This window comes from Nycticebus coucang, chromosome 22, assembly GCF_027406575.1.
Source record: "Nycticebus coucang isolate mNycCou1 chromosome 22, mNycCou1.pri, whole genome shotgun sequence".
Lineage (NCBI taxonomy): Eukaryota > Metazoa > Chordata > Mammalia > Primates > Lorisidae > Nycticebus > Nycticebus coucang.
The window spans coordinates 29,490,271-29,508,026 of NC_069801.1; the positions used below are offsets into that span (position 1 = coordinate 29,490,271).

General features: G+C 40.6%; 1 protein-coding gene across 1 annotated transcript in view; it reads left to right on the plus strand.

Annotated features, from left to right (window-relative positions):
- The first annotated feature begins 5,326 nt into the window (after positions 1-5,326).
- LOC128574870 (protein argonaute-3) overlaps positions 5,327-17,756 on the plus strand; it is a 139,354-nt gene continuing 126,924 nt past the window's right edge. Inside the window, exon 1 of the mRNA XM_053575826.1 lies at positions 5,327-5,602. Within this exon, the coding sequence (XP_053431801.1) occupies positions 5,584-5,602 (19 nt within the window). The 5' untranslated portion in view covers positions 5,327-5,583. The remainder of the gene's footprint in view (positions 5,603-17,756) is intronic.

Sequence of the window (17,756 nt, forward strand, 5' to 3'; positions counted from 1 at the left end):
TGTTGAGTACACAGGATGGACTTCGAATTCCTGAATTTTCAGGTAAGCAGAAATTTAACCAGATTATCATCATCTTTTCCCACTCTCACTCCAAATTGGAGGTTTTATGGTTTTGTACCTAAAGGTGGTGGTGTAATTGTCAACAAGCATGTAAGTTCTGGCATTCTCTGGTAATGCCAAAGCATTGTAATTTCTGTACACTAGGGGAAGATGGTTCAGAGAGGGATTCTTTCAAAGGGCCTAGTAAGAAATCAGTGCCAGTGTATGCATATGTGGGCAATGTATGCATATTGCATATGCCTAGCAAGCTACTGGGTGCCATGTTGTGACTTTTCAAATTGCAGAGCTAACCTGAATCAACCAGCTTCATGCTCCTGAATCAACCAGCAGCAAGGGTTAGGTAGGTTGGTTTAACCTGAGCAAACTGGAACATGAAGCAAATTTTTCCCATTCAAAATAAGACATAAAATAAATTTATTACCCTGAGTGAAACAGAAATAAATTATTTAGCAGAGGAAGCAGAAGAATGGCCATTATGGCAAGATTTTTTTTTTAAACTTCAGTTTCAGAAGAGATTGATGTTCAAAGGACTCTGGAGTTTAGGTTTTGGTTGCTTCTCAAGAAAAAAAGACTATAATCCTAGGACTTGAGTTGTCCGGGCCTAAAACTCAAGGTTTTGAGTGAAGGCTTGTCCTGTACTCTGGACATTCCTTTTCAGCTTTGGTTGAGCAACCTTCCTTCTGCTCTGTTAGTTGGCAAAATGTTCTGTAGCACGTTCTTGTCTAACAGGTGTCTTGGGGTAGAGTAAGGCTGGGTATTTGGATGTCTCTTAGCTTAGCAGACCCCAGAATCACATGGCAGTTAGGGTTTGGTGGTTAAAGGAAAGGCTTATAGCATAAGAAAGTCTAGTTTAAAGTGTTGAGCCTGAGCCATCATCACCAAGCTATTGTCCATACTATTTGCATGGGAAGTAATGTTGAATTGGAAGACTAGTGTGCTGTCTTGTAGCTTTCTAGGCATTCACTTTTCTCATGGTAGGCTGAGGAAAGCTGGCAGACTTATAAAGTACACAGTACCTGACAGAAAACACTCCTTCAAAGTAGCTTTGTCAAGAAGGAAGAGCAGGAAAATGGATTTGCTGGGTAATGAGGAGCATTTAGAAGTTCTCCACTTAGTTATCACAACTCCCTTTGTGGGAATATCATATTAAGGTTTTTTTAGGCCTTTGTGGCTTACCCTGTAGGAACATACTGTACTCTTGTTCTGGATTGGAACAGTTTTGCCACCATCCTGTTGGCCATGATTTTTTTGGTGGGGGGGAACAAAGTAATGTTGAGGAACCCTTCTAGGGAGACCTCAGTCCTCTTCCCCGTCTTCCAAAAACAGGGAACTTTTCCTCTTTAAAGAAGCAGTGGGAGCTTCCAGCTAGTTTTTGGAAAAGGTTTATGGGCTGATAATGAGAATGAGTTGAAAAGGAGGAAAGGCTTGATTGGGTACTTTGAAGTACTTGGTTAGGTGTTTTTTTGCAGTATCTCTTATATGTTGTAAAATAGTTTTATCAGTTACCTTCAGTTGCATATTGTGAAATTCTGATTAAATTGTCTTAAATAAGGAAACTACCATTTCACATGACAAGAAATCCTGATTTAATATCATTCCAAGGTTGGTTAATTCAGTGGCTCAGGGATACCACCAGAGAACCAGGCTCTTGCCATCTTTTTGCTATGCTATCCCCTGTTTGTTTATTGTTATGCTCATTTACCTCTTGGTCCCAATATGACTACAGAAACTCCAGGAGTGAAATGCTGACGAAACAATGTCTAGGTGAGGGATTTTTTTCCAGTGTTTCGTTGTAAAGAAGTCTTTCCCTGGAAGCACCAGTAAATCTGGCCTTATCTCATTCTTTACTAGAAATGCGTCGTCATTTCACTCCTATTCTGGTCATTGGCAAAACAAATAAAATCATCATGAGTGGCCTGGATTAATGAAGAGTTACCCTGTGAGTCATGTGGACTAGAAAGTCTAGTTATGTCTACTAGCAAGAAAGCAGCTTCTACACAACATAGCTACTCTTGACTTTTACAGATGAGGAAAATGAATCTCAGAATGACTTTTCCAGGATCACAGTGAGTAGTGCAAGGCCTTCAGTTATAGCTCTGTTTGTCCATAAAGCCCATATGTTTTATTTTTTATTATTTTTGTAGAGACAGAGTCTCACTTTATCACCCTCAGTAGAGTGCTATAGCATTACACAGCTCACAGCAACCTCCAATCCTGGGCTTAGGTGATTCTCTTGCCTCAGCCTCCCGAGTAGCTGGGACTACAGGTGCCCGCCACAACAGCCGGCTATATTTTTCTTGCAGTGTGGCTGGGGCCAGGTTTGAACCTGCCACCCTTGGTATATCGGGGTGGTGCCCAGACCACATGTTTTATATTGTATCTTGCTGCAGTATAAAGCAATTTTTCTGCCTTGTAGAAACTAATGATCTAGGAGAAGAGATTTGAACTCAGGTGCCAGGTTAACACTAATCTTGGTCCATGTGAGAGGATTGTATCCATTTGTCTTCCTCATCCAATGTTTTCTCTTAGGAAGCCCAAGAATAAAAGTCCTAAGTGGACTAGAGTGATAGTTATCAGCAAGGAAGGAGAAGCAGGCACTATTGAATCCCTGAGGCTGACTTTTTGGGCTTGGGGACCTTACCAGTAGTTAAAGTAGGCAGCTGGCCACCCTGTCCTTCCTGAGTGCACTGGGTATTTGGTAGCTCATTGTTCCTTTCTCTGATGACCAGTAATATTGATCATCTTCCATGTGCTTATTTACTATCCCAGTTTCTTCGTTGCTAAATTGTCTATTGACATCTTTTACTCATTTTTAAATTGGACTGTTTTGTTGTATGAGTTCTTTATTAATTCTAGACACAAAGCCTTTGTTACATATGTTTTGCATATTTCTCCCAGTCTATGGCTTATCTTTTTATTTCGAAGAGCAAAACTTCAAAATTTTGATGCCCAATGTATTAATTTAAAGTGCAATTTATTGCTTTTTTTCCCTTTTCTATTTAATAGTTTATGCTTTTTGTATCATGTTTTAAGAAATTTTACATCGACTATTTTGTAGCTGTGAGGAAGCTAAGCTTTCAGGGGGCACTGATTTCTTCTGCACCTGAGATTTTACACTATTTCTGTAGTTCTTCCTGCTGTGAACAACCAGCAGAATTTTAGTATGCTTCCTGAGCCACATTCTTGAAGCCCAGTTCATTTATTCATCTGTCATCCATCAATCCAACAGATCTTTACTGAAGGCGGCTATGTGCCAGTGACTGGCACTGTTCAAGGCTCTGGGACTCTGGCAGTTAAGATACTCGAAGACTCTGCTCTATGTCCTTAAGAGAAGACTCAGTTGGGAATGAGTTATCTAAAAATAGGGTATATGTGTATTCTGGAGAGATCTTCATACATCATTGCCTTTGGCAGAATCCTTCACAACTGTTTGTGTTCCTATTTCCTGATTACAATTCATGAGCCTTTTACATGGGCTCACTTTAAAGAGGTGGCTTCCTGGATAGTAGTAGATTGGAAGGCATTATTGACATTTATTGAGTTGGATAGAATCAGAGGGTATAAATCCTGCGCCATCAATGTCAAAAAAGAAGATATTAGCCCACCTCAGAGGCTCATCAATATCATAATGTCTATTCTGAAAGAAGCTGAAGAAGTCTGCATTCATTTTGGGAACTAGTTCCAGAATCATGGGGGTTGAGGGTGTAATAGACCCTTGCACAAGAGTTAGTATTTACCCTGTCAGATGCTGCTACCAAGATTCGGATTGTGTACAGTTGAGGATTAAAAATGACTTTTAAAATGCAGTGTTTCATCTGGTGACATTTAATTTGATATTTTAAAACGGGAGGTTATTTTCAGTCATAGGGATAGGGATGTGAAGGGAGAAGAAAGAGATGTGGTTTTGTTAGGTGAATCTAACAAGTGCTTTAAAATGGCAACCATAGTAAGTACTTTGATTATTCACTAACATTTTGTTATTCTCTAATATTCCCTAACCTCATAACTGTGTAAGGTACATACTGTTCTCTCAATTTTTCAGATGAGGAAACTGAAGCCCAAAGAGATCAAGTGACTGATCCAAAGTCCCACAGTGAGTTGGGGAAACAGAAGATAGGATATTTCTTCTCCTGAAAAAAAAAATGCATTTTGATTTAAAAGTCTAAACCATCTTACTGATGTGTGGAGACATAGGGAAAAATCATGAATTATTCCTCAGCCTGAGTAAAATAGTATCATGTTTCACTAAGGCAACAAATATTAAGGACCTACTATTTGCCTGACAACGTGCTGAACCTGGTTTACTCATAAACCTTACATGCAAGTGGGGAGGGCGGTACACACAAAAAGTAGTCAACTAAAATATATCACAGGCTGGCAAAGGGCTACCAAGGCAATATTGTAATACAGTAATAGGGTACCTCACGGTGAGTGTACCAGGAAAGTCCTCAGATGTCTTACGTTGAGGTAGAAAAAGCAGCGCCTGAGTGTGGGGTGGAGAGTAAGGGAAGGGAGGAAAACTTTTGGCCAAGGGAACCAAAAGCAGAGGCTTCAAGTCCGAAAGCAGCTCTAGGCCCGTAGGGGAATGGGAAGCTGACGGGGCAGCTGCAGCAGGGCCCGATCATGCCGCGCGTTTCGACCCTGAAAAAGGAACTCGGGTTTTCTGAGTGTGATGAGGAGTTATTAAAAGAGTTTTAAACAAATTATTCGACCTAATGTTTGTGTAATGTCCTGTTTTTTAATCTTTTTCCAAATGATATTTATACTTTCTTCCGGTAAAAGTGGTTAAAACAGGCCTACGGACTTGCAGGGATCAATTGCGAGTGTCACTTGACCGCCCGTGAGGAGGCGGCGCGTGGGGCGGCCCGGACCGGGCGTGGCGGGGAGCTGCGGACGCGGGGGTGGCTCGGCCCAGGGCCGCTCAGCAGCTAGTCCGGGCCGGTGACCGCAACTCCCAGCTGGGCTGCGCCTCAGGTAAGCGCCGCCGGCAGGCCCCGCCCCGGGGGTGGCGCGAGGAGCGCAGCCTTCGGGGTTGCCGCCGGCAGGCACTGGCCAGCGGGGGCAGGCCGAGTCCGCGGCGCGTGCCCCCGGTCCCCGGCCCCGCGCCCCTCCCTGACACCTCCCCGGCGTCTTCCGCGCCGGGCGCTCCCGCACCGACGTCGCTCGGGGCTCTGAGGCGAGGCGAAGCGCGGACGTCGGCGAGCCGGGTAGCGGAACTGACGCCGGCGGGCTTCCGGAGGCGGCCCGTAGTGGTGGAGGAGCAGGCGACGCAAGTTCCGGACAGGTCTCCACTCTCTCTGCGACTCACGCCTCTCCCTCCTTTCGCCTGGTCCGGTACTGTCTCCAGACTGCGGCCCTTCCGGCTGAGAGGTGTCGGAGTGCAGTGACTCCGGGGAAGCCGTCGCCGGTCCCCGCCTCGGGGCTGCGTGAGCGTGCCCGCCGCGCCGCGTCCCCCCTGCGCCGCCTCCTTGCCCCCAGCGGCGGGCGCTGTTCTCACTCGAAGCACTCCCCCCAGCTCCATGAATGGAAATCGGCTCCGCAGGTGAGTGAGTCAGAGCCGCTGGGCCGGGTAGGTGGGGGCGTCACCCAGCTGTTGTCCCCTGGGCTTCGTCGGTTCCTCTGCCTCGGCCCAGGTGCGTGAGGTGAGCTTGGGCTGGCGTCTCCTGGGGTCCCGGCCCTCCGGCCAGCTCCTCGCAGCCCAGCCTTGGCTCCCCGGGGACTACTGAGTTGGCGAAACTACTGGGCTGTGAAACTGCTCGGAGGGTTTAAGTTTGGGGCAGTCTAGGCGGTGTTACTTTTTTTTAGAGTACTCTTTTTCTAGACTCTAGAAGGGTTTGCCATCGCTTTTATTATTTTAGTTGGAGATATAACGCTGTGCGTGTCCTTACCCAACTTATGTGCCCCACAGAGGATGGGCGGCCAGCCATCTCCCTTACCTGCCTCTTAAAGTAGATGTGAAGATAACACTGAGATAACGGATAACTTCAAATTAAGTTTGAAATAGATGTTAGAGCAGCATCAAATGCAGAATGGCGCTGCTTCCACCCCCGAATTCTCTTCTGATGTTTGTGACATTGGTATACAGTTCCTGAGAAGCTTGGAAATGTCACTGCTTATAGGAGATGGTACAATATTTTTTTGTTTTTAATTCCTTAGTCCCTAGAAAAGCAGTTGTCATATTCTTGGAAATTTGGAATTTAGGAAAGATGGTTTCTCTCCTGGGGGAAAAATGGTAGTCTTGAGGAAAAATTGCAACATGGACAAGATTTGTCCTTAAAAAGGAAAAATCACTCTTTTGATTCTAAAGTAATTAATTTAGGGACATAAAGGTGTTACATAACGATTTGCTTACCAAATGGTCATGCTTGGTATGTTAAATGTGAAAGTATGCTTAATCCAGACGATCACAATTATAAATTAATTTTTAAAATATTTGGAGGGGCTACTAATGATATTACAAGTTAACGAATTCCACATCTCTTCTTGTCAATTTCAGAGATACTGGGATATGATATGTGAAAAACTTACATTTAAAAAACCGGTGACAGGGGCGGCGCCTGTGGCTCAGTGAGTAGGGTGCCGCCCCCATATGCCTAGGGTGGTGGGTTCAAACCCAGCCCCGGCCAAACTGCAACAAAAAAATAGCCGGGCGTTGTGGCGGGCGCCTGTAGTCCCAGCTGCTCGGGAGGCTGAGGCAAGAGAATCGCGTAAGCCCAAGAGTTAGAGGTTGCTGTGAGCCATGTGACTCCACGGCACTCTACCCGAGGGCGGTACAGTGAGACACTGTCTCTACCAAAAAAAAATAAATTAAAAAAAAAAAAAAACCGGTGACATAACAGTAGTAAAGAACTTTATTAAATAGATTAAGAAGTGTAATTCTCAAGTAAATGCAAAAAAGCACTCAGAAATTGTGATGGGAGAGAGAGGGAGTTTATTGCAAGTTTTATTACATGGGATGTTTTTGGGCAACGTCTGAGGCTCAAAGGAGTAGAGTGCCGGCCCCGTATACTGGAGGTGGTGGGTTCAAACCCGGCTCTAGCCAAAAACAAACAAACAAAAAAAATACATGGTATGTTTTCTTCTTTTTTTTTTTTTGCCGTTTTTGGCCAGGGCTGGGTTTGAACCCACCACCTCTGGCATATGGGGTCAGCGCCCTACTCCTTTGAGCCACAGGTGCCCCCCCATGGGATGTTTTCTAATCGATTTCTGCCATTTCTCTTTTCATGTCCCTTTTTTTGAGACAGAGTCTTACTGTGTTGCCCTCGGTAGAGTGCAGTGGCATTACAGCTCACAGCAACCTCAGACTCTTGGGCTTAAGTGATTCTCTTGCCTCAGCTTCCCAAGTAGCTGAGACTACAAAACCACATGCCCCATGCCCCATTTTTTTCTCTATATCTCCTTAAAAACAGAAAGTTTGCCTAGATTATGAAGAGAGACTGTCATGTGTTTATTATTGATTTAAGTTTGCCTAGATTTTGAAGAGACACTGCCATTTGTTTGTTATTGATTTGTGATTTTCCGAAACTGTGTCCTTGCCTTGTTTTTTAATTTTCTACCATGCTATTTTTGCTGTATAGGAAATGTGATGATTTGAGGTTATAGGTGATTTTTACTTAACTGTCTTGTTCTTTGTTAATCCTAAAAAACAAACCATGAATGTTAGACCTTTTATTAATCATCCTAAAACTTATAAAGATATTTCAAAAAAAAATTTTTTTTTTTTTTTAGAGACAGAATCTCATTTTGTCGCTCTCGGTAGAGTGCCCTGGCGTCACAGCTCACAACAACCTCCAGCTCTTGGGCTTAGGCGATTCTCTTGCCTCAGCCTCCCAAGTAGCTGAGACTATGACTATAGGCACCCACCACAATGTCTGGCAATTTTTTATTGCAGTTTGGCCAGGGCTGGGTTTGAACCTGCCACCCTCGGTATATGGGGCTGTTGCCCTACTCATTGAGCCATAGGCACCACCTCAAAAATGTTTTAAAAGTTTTTTTCTTTTCCACCTTTGGGGTTTTTCAAATGAAATTACACCCACATATATGGACAGTATCTTAGAAAATACTTGTGACATCATCAATCTACCTAGTCATCTGGTACAAACTAACCAAGTATGGTTCAGAAAATAAGTTTTACCTCTTTTTTTTGGTGTCCCATTGCCGAAATACCCATTTAGCTGTCTTCACGTCTAATGGTAGTCACATTATCAGCCATATGCTTAGCCATCTTGAAATATAAAGTTTATTCTCAGTGTAGTTTATGTGTGATTGTAGTCTGATAACAAAGATAACCTATAGAGTGGTGCCCATGGCTCAACGGAGTAGGGCGCGGGCCCCATATGCCAGAGGTTGCGGGTTCAAACCCAGCCCCAACTAAAAACTGCAATAAAAAACACAAAAAAACAAAGATAACCTATAATTTGGATAAAAATCTTAGCACTCTGAGAGGCTGAGGCAGGTGTATTGTGTGAGCTCAGAAATTCCAGATCAGCCTAAGCAAAAAAAAAAAAAAAAAAAACCTATAGAGCAAGACCTGTCTCTACTAAATACAGAAAAAACTAGCTGGGCATGGTGGTGCATGCCTCTAGTCCAGCTAGCTGGGCAGCTGAGGTAAGAGGATTGCTCAAGTCCAAGAGTTTGAAGTTGCCATGAGCTATATGATGCCACCCTACCCAGGGCTACAGAGAGTTTGAGGTTGCCATGAGCTATATGATGCCACCCTACCCAGGACTACAAAGACTGTGTCTCAAAAAAAAAAAAATATATTTTCAGCCTTCTTGAAACTCATATAATTGTTACACTTAATGTATTAAGTTGAAAGTACAGTTTGGGAAAATGTGCAACTACTTTTTGTTGTTGTTGCTATTGTTATTGTTGTTGTTATTTGAGACAGAGTCTTGATTTGTTGCCCTGAGTAGAGTGCCATGGAATCATACCTCACAGCAACCTCAGACTCATAGGCTCAGCGATCTGCTTGCCTCAGCCTCCTGAGTAGCTGGGACTACAGGCGCCCGCCACAATGCCAGGCTAGTTTTTCTATTTTTGGTAGTGACAGAGGTGTGGCTCTGGATCAGGCTGGTCTTGAACTATTGAGCTCAAGAAATCCACCTGCCTCAGCCTCCCAAAGTGCCAGGATTACAGGTGTGAGCCACCATGCATGGTGGCAACTAAGTCTTAAATCCAGAATTTGGCAGATATATAATTTTTGGTTAAATTTTAAAATTTTAGAGGTAAATATTCTTTAATAGTCTATTGATTGGGTCTGTATTGAATCTTGGCTATCCAATTCTGTTTTAAGTTTTTCTTTTTATGTCTGGGAGTTCTCAGGAATCATCTTATAGGATATTTTAAATTCTAGTTGTTATGTGGATAACTGTTAACATTTATTTAACATTAGAGGACTTCAAATACACATACCATATAATGGTTTCTTGGTGAATCATTCCTCACTGAAATTTGGTATTTGTCTGTTCTTCTCTTTCATATGAAATATTTTAAATGATTTTTAAATGTGTCCTGCACCATCTATTGATTTAGTACCATGTGAACTTTGATTTCAACAAAAAGTTGGCATAGTTTTAAAATAATAACAATCATCAGTTTAGCATCTGAGCCTATGACTCTTTAGACTAGTGGTTCTCAACTTTCCTAATGCCGCGACCCTTTAATACAGTTCCTCATGTTGTGGTGACCCCTAACCATGCAATGAAAATTTTATGGTTGGAGGTCACCACAACATGAGGAACTGTATTAAAGAAGGGTTGCGGCATTAGGAAGGTTGAGAACCTCTGCTTTAGAGGAATGTCTGAAAAACCTATTTTTTTTTTTGCAGTTTTTGGCCGGGGCTGGATTTGAACCCACCACCCATGGTATATGGGGCCAGCACCCTACTCCTTGAGCCACAGGTGGCGCCACCCTTTTATTTTATTTTTATTATTATTTTTTAAAACCCTATTTTTCACTGTTCTAATTACTGCTAAACTAACAGTGTAGGTTATATTTTACTTCCAAATAAAATGGGAATAAGGATAGCAGAAATGTTCATTGAGATGCCACTTTTACTGAATACTTATTTTTTAAGACCATGCTATTTTGGTGTGGGTGTTTAGGTAAAGAAAAGAAGGAGTTGGCCCGGCACCTGTGGCTCAAGCAGCTAAGGCGCCAGCCACGTACACTTGAGCTGGCAGGTTCGAATCTAGCCTGGGCCCGCCAAACAACAATGATGTCTGCAACCAAAAAATAGCCTGGTGTTGTGGCGGGCACCTGTAATCCCAGCTACTTGGGAGGCCGAGGGAGAAGAATCACTTGAGCCCAAGAGTTGGAGGTTGCTGTGAGCTGTGATGCCACACACTCTACACAGGGTGACTGCTTCTTGAGGCTATGTCTCAAAAAAAAAAAAAAAAAAAAAAAAGGAGTTACACTTATTTAATGGGGGAAGGAAACTTTTACTTTTACCTTAAATTAATGATATGCAAATTGACATATTTGGTAGTTTTATACAATCTTACAAAAGTGATAGAGTATATCTTTCTTAGTTATACTTTTAATTTTGTGTCTAAATATAGTTGTTTTAGAGCTCTTTATTTCACAATGAAGTTAAAGAAAAGTTATTTGGGACCAGTTCCAAAGGAAGAAAAGTAGCATCTATGGGAGGCTAGAACTAAAGATTAGGATTTGAATGAGGCAGATAGAAGTTGTGGATTAAAACAATTTACTAAAATATATAATGCCATCACCTTTTCAGTTTAGTATTTAAAACAATCACTTTGGGAAATGTTTTATTCTTTAAGTTTCTTCAGAAAGTGAAAATAAGATCCTATCAAGTTTTTTGTCTTAAGGAAAAAATGTTAAATTATTTCTCTGGTGGGCATGTATTAAAAGTGGCAAAGGTTTTTCTGCTGGGTTGTTACTTAAATTTTATTTGTGCTGTTCTGGAGTGGCTATTATAAGTTTTTCTTTTTTTAAAGTGTTCTTGTGACTGGCAGTGGGACTTACGAAAACATACAAGAGTATTTGTCTTAGAATTTAATTTCTGTCAGTGATGGAATGTTCTGAGGGAAAACTAAAAAGGAGGCAAGAAACAACTTTTTTCTTTCTATGTGAAGACTTAGTATTGAAAAAGAAACAACATATATAGGTAACCTTCAAATGTAATGTAGTTAATATGAAGGCATTTTAAAAATTATCTATGGGGCGGCGCCTGTGGCTCAGCGGGTAGGGCGCCAGCCCCATATGCCGAGGGTGGTGGGTTCAAACCCAGCCCTGGCCAAACTGCAACAAAAAAATAGCCGGGCATTATGGCGGGCACCTGTAGTCCCAGCTACTTGGGAGGCTGAGTCAAGAGAATCGCCTAAGCCCAAGGATTTGGAGGTTGCTGTGAGCTGTGTGACGCCACGGCACTCTACCGAGGGCGATAAGGTGAGACTCTGTCTCTACAAAAAAAAAAAAATTATCTATGATTCTGTCACCCTGAAATAACCAGTCTTTATGTGTTTAACCAAATTTCAAACTCATAAATTTATTAGTTTTAAAAAATGAAAAAATTAATTTATTTAGGAAAGCACTTAGAGCGAATGAAAAGATAGTTGGATGCTACTTTCTCTTGTTCTTTTGGAGAATTTTATGTAATAAATTGGTAATTTTCTGAACTAATTTATATTAGTTTATATGTTACAATGGAAGTTGCATTTGTTTCTGTAAGCCTGGCCTAATAGTATGCAGAGAGGCCTGGAACCCTGTAAAGGGAACATTTCCTGTAAGAATTTTCTGTTGTATATGGAAAAACTTTAGCTCAGAGTAGAATTTTTGCCAAATTTTGTTGGCTTCTGGTTGGATACCATTTTACTTTATAACACGACCATCTAAACTATCCAGTTTCACACTGGTTTCTATATTCTTAAAATACTTGAGGGTCAGGCCGATTTACTTTCATTAACTGAAATTCTGGTGATCTAAAGCTAAGTTGCATTCAGCATAGTCAGTATCAAGCTAATGAGGTTTTATTGCAAAGCTTTTATTTTTAATCTGAAGGAAAACACGTTTAGGGCTTCTAAACACTAAAGAGAAAATTTTGGCTTTAGACCAGTGTTCATTCTGGCCCCAAACTTCCAATGAAGTTCAAATTCATACAACCTGAACTTTATTCACAGGTTATCCTAAAAGAGTCATTCCTAACTTTGCTCTATTGAACTGTCTTAAAATTTCCTGTTTCAAACAGCTACTTGATTAAAACAATGTTTAAAATTAAAAAAATAAAAAACTTGAGGGTCTATGTGAAGGATAAGTCAAAATATTTTGTTAATCTAACAAAACATGTTGTCTTACAGTACTTAAAAGTAGAATTCTAAAAAGTAATTTGTAAGTTTTTTTTAAGTGAATGGGGGAAAAAAAGTTCTGTTTTTAGAAAGGTAAAACTGAAAAGATAATTAAAGATCATTATTCTTTCTAGACCTGTTTAGTTGCAGAATGTTGGATGAACAGCGTTTACCAGACATTCCTACTTTCTAATTCAGTTGTCTAGGATACTCAATAGATTCTCATTCTTGGCTCATTAACAAAACAGATGTGAGAAAGAATATTGTGTGGTTTTTCAGCCATAATGGTTATGCTGTTAGGATACATGAACAGCCTTTCTATATTTGGAATTTCTGGGGTTTTCTGCCATTATCTATGTGTGTGTGTTAATATTAACATATTAATGACTTTCTTTGGCTAGTCACTGCTTAAAGAAAAGAGATATTGAAATTTAGCAAAACCTTTTCACCCATAACTGATACTTTCCTTCATATTTTAAAAGTGGGCTTTTGTGTTTTTCTTACAATAAAAAAATTATGTGCATTAGTAAATTCTTTGTTTTGTGTCAGATAGTTATTTTACACATCATTTCCAAATTGTCAAGTTCTTGGTATCAGATGGTATCTATAGAATATAGATATGAGATATTTTTAGATTTTTCATTGTGGAAGAAATTTTGCAAGAAAATCTTCTCAATTATAAACTTACATAATTCTGTTTTTCATCATTACTAATACTTGATGTTTTAACTGATTTCTAAATCTTATAATAACATAAGAGATACATATTTCTCTGAATTTTAAAAATTGTTAAAGAATACATTGCAGAATGGGCTGTTAGATAATGTGCCCCTCTTGTTTTCAAGGGAGGAAATGTCTTTTAAAAAATTGTTCCTCATACTTGCCATCTGAGAAGTTTAATCCTCAACTGGCTAAATGTTCTGTAAGTGATTATTTATTTATAGTGGACATACTAAATGTAGCGAGTATGTTTGGATAGGCATTTTATTATGTCAGTTTTTAAGAGCAGCACTTATATTTAGTTTTCTAAAAACAGATTTTTTCATTATAAGATAATAAATATTAATACGTTTACTATTTTGAAAAGCAAACAATTTAGGAATGTCTCAAATAGAAAGTAAAAATAATATGGTCCTATCTTCCAGATAAAACATTGTTAATATTTTCTTATATGTCTTCCCAGACATCTATCCGTCTATATATTTATCATATTACTTGTACCCTTTTTCCACTCAGTAATGTATCTGTATCATGAGTAGTTTTCACATATCATTACTTATATCTGTATAGCCATATAATAATTTTTACCGAGAGCATAGAATTTAACTGTATGTATTATTTAATCAGTCTCATTGTGGTAATTTAGATTTTCTTCCAATTTTTTGTTATTATGAATAAAACTTGTAAGTATTCTAGTACATAGAATATTTACTAGATATGTCTTTGTTTTTTTGGTTTTGGGGTTTTTTTTTTTTTTTTTGCAGTTTTTGTCCAGGGCTGGGTTTGAACCCGCCACCTTCTGTATATGGGGCCGGAATCTTACTCCTTTGAGCCATAGGTGCCACCCCTAGACATGTCTTTGTATACTGTGATTGCTGTCACGTAAATTCCTAGAAGTAGATTTTTCCTTTTTTTTCTTTTTTTTTTTTTTTGAGACAGTCTTATTATGTCACCCTCAGTAGAGCGCTGTGGCATCACAGTTCACAGCAACCTCCAACTTTTGGTCTTAAGCGATTCTCTTGCCTCAGCCTCCCAAGTAGCTGGGACTACGGGCACCCGCCACAATGCCTAGCTATTTTTTTGTTGCAGTTGTTTAGCTGGCCCAGGCTGGGTGTGAACTCACCAGCCTTGGTATATGTAGCGCCAAGCCAGAAGTAGAATTAGTGAAACAAGTATTCTCTGTGAATATTAAAGTAGAAGTTCCTGGTGAAAATCCCTCTTTGGTAATAGGCTGTATGCTGTAGTTGATTTCAGTTTATTCTCTGCTGATTTCTCAGCAATCACATTTACTATAGGCCATTATTTAGCTTTGGACTTACCAACCAGTGTATACTAAATTTGTATCACTGAACAACATGAACACATATATGCTTTGCAATGTGTGATTTTATGTTTGAAGTTTAGTTTGGTTAGTGATATTAACTAGTACTTACAGTCGCTGCTGGAAGAAAAGTTTGAGGTAAGTCTGGGCAAGGTGGCTCATACCTGTAATTCTAACACTCTGGGAGGCCAAGGCAGGTGGACAGCCTGAGCCCAGGAGTTTCCCACCAGCCTAAGCAAGAGCAAGACCCTGTTTCTAAAAAACATAGCTGGCCATTTTTTTGAGCTATGATGCCACAGCACACTACTCAGGGCAACAAAGTGAAACTCTTGTCTCAAAAATAAAAAAGAAAAGAAAAGTTTGAGGTATGGAGAAATACCAGGTAGTACTTTGTAATTCTATGTAATTACATTTTCAACACTAGGAGGCAGTGTATGTGTCTGTTAAAATACTAAAATTTGCTTATTTGAAGCATAATATTTTGTATTCACAGAATTTTTTTCAATAATTTACATTAAAATTTTTTTGATACTTAACTGTAACTGTAGATTTCTATTCATTGCTTATTAATGAAACAATTTGGGGTTTTGCCAGATTATATAAAAAGCATGAGGTAAGGCTTGGTGCCTGCAGCTCAGTGGCAAGGGCGCCAGCCACATACACCGGAGCTGGTGAGTTTGAACCCAGCCCGGACCTGCCAAACAATAATGATGACAACTACAACCAAAAAATAGCCAGGCATTGTGCCGGGCACCTGTAGTCCCAGCTACCTGGGAGGCCAAGGCAAGAGAATAGCTTAAGCCTTAGAGTTTGAGGTTGCTGTGAGCTGTGATGCTATGGCAGTCTACTGAGGCTGACATAGTGAGAATCTGTCTCATAAAAAAAAAGAAAGAAAGAAAGAAAAGCACCAGGCAAAATAATAATAATGGAGAAAAATAGTGGCAGTATGATACAACATAGAAAGCAAGAGTTTTAGAAACAGATACTGTGACTTATTGATGATAAGTCAATGTAACCTCAATTGTAACAGATGGACCAGTCTGTTGGGGGAAGTGAATAGTGAAGAAACTGTATTTGGGGGTAAGAGGGTATAGGCATATGAGAAATCTCTACCTTCTGCCCTGTGAACCTAAAACTGCTCTAAGTAATAAAATCTATTAGAAAAATTAACTGTGGGGCGGCGCCTGTGGCTCAGTGAGTAGGGCGCCAGCCCCATATGCCGAGGGTGGCGGGTTCAAGCCCAGCCCCGGCCAAACTGCAACAAAAAAAAATAGCCGGGTGCTGTGGCGGGCGCCTGTAGTCCCAGCTACTCGGGAGGCTGAGGCAAGAGAATCGCTTAAGCCCAGGAGCTGGAGGTTGCTGTGAGCTGTGTGATGCCATGGCACTCTACCGAGGGCCATAAAGTAAGACTCTGTCTCTACAAAATAAAAATAAAGAAAAATTAACTGTGGCTCCGTGCCTGTAGCACCATGCCCGTAGCACAGTGGTTATGGCACCAGCCACATACACCAAGTCTGGTGGGTTCGAACCCAGCCCTGGTCAGCTAAGCAACAATGACAACTGCAACAGGCATTGTGGTGGGTGCCTTATAGTCCCAGCTACTTGGGAGGCTGAGGCAAGAGAATCGCTTAAGCCCAAGGGTTAGAGGTTGCTGTGAACTGTGACGCCATGGTACTCTACCCAGGGTGACATAGCGAGACTTTCTCAAAAAAAAAAAAAAAAAATTAACTGTGACTTTGGGCAGTACGTTTAATCTTCCTTTATCTTAATTTTTTTTATCTGTATAATGGGATAGTGAACAGAGATTAAATATTCAAAGGAAATGACCCTTCCCCTCTCTCTCTCTCTCTCTCTCTCTTTATTTTTTTGAGGCAGGGTCTCGCTCTGTTGCCCAGGCTAGAGTGCTGTGGCATCATCATAATTAACATACTGTGAAAATACTCAAACATAAACAAAATTATTTGAGTGAGTGGGAATAATGAACTTCTGTATAGCCATCATTCAGATACAGCAATAACAAAATACAAACTTAATTCTTCTTTTCTTTCTTTTTTTTTGTTTTTTTGGAGACAGAGTGGTTCTGTTGCCCGAGCTAGATTACTATCACCTCAAACTTCTAGGTTCAAGCAATCCTCTTGCCTCAGCCTCCAAAGTAGGTGGGACTATAGGCACTCACCACCACACCCAGCTAATTTTTGCGGTTTTTGTAGAGATGGGGTTCTGCTGTGTTGCTCAGGCTGGTCTCAAAACTCCTGGGCTCAAGCAATCCTCCGGCCTCAGCCTTCTAAAGTGTTGGGACTATAGGTATGAGCCACCAAGCCACCAAGCCACCAGCCTCTTCCTATTTTTTCAAGACATTTTATTACAGAGAATTTCAGATGTATGCAAATAGGCAGAATTGTATAATAAACTCCCCAGTACCCATCACCCAAACCCAAACAATCGTCAACCCATATCCAATCATGTCCCTTCTACTTTCCCCTCCTTTGTATTTTTTATTTTGGAGCATATTCTAGACATATTGTGACTTTAGTCATGTTTAGTAGACATCTATAAATGATATGGACTTTAAAAATATATAGACACAGTGCCATTATCACAGCAAAATAATAAAAATAATTATATCAAATTATCCAGTCATTCAAATTTCTACTTGTCTCAAATATTACTTTTTTTTTTTAATACTTTGCCTTTTTCCCCCCAGTGTTTGAGTCTGTATCCAAATAAGTTCCACACATTGTGATTGATTAATATATCTTTTAAGTGTATTTTAATCTATAAATTAGATTAAATTTGCTCTCCTCAACCCTTCTCACTCCCCACAATTTATGGGTTGTTAGTCCTTTTAGAGTTTCTGGTTCCATCTTTGCAATGTAATTTTTTTTTTTTTGTAGAGACAGAGTCTCACTGTACCGCCCTCGGTAGAGTGCCATGGCGTCACACAGCTCACAGCAACCTCCAAGTCTTGGGCTTACGCGATTCTCCTGCCTCAGCCTCCCAAGCAGCTGGGACCACAGGTGCCCGCCACAACACCCGGCTATTTTTTTGTTGCAGTTTGGCCGGGGCTGGGTTTGAACCTGCCACCCTCGGCATATGGGGCCGGCGCCCTACTCACTGAGCCACAGGCGCCGCCCCTTTGCGATGTAATTTAACATAATTCTCTCAAGTTCTGTAAACTGCTAGTGGATCCAAAGGCTTGATCAGATTCTGGCTGTCTTTGAACTTCAGTTGGATTTTTGTCCCTACTGCTTTACTCAAATTGTTTTCATTAAAGTCAGTTAAGACTTTGCTAAATTCAGTAGTCAGTTTCTAAACCTTTATTTTAGTTGGCATTTTAGTCGCAT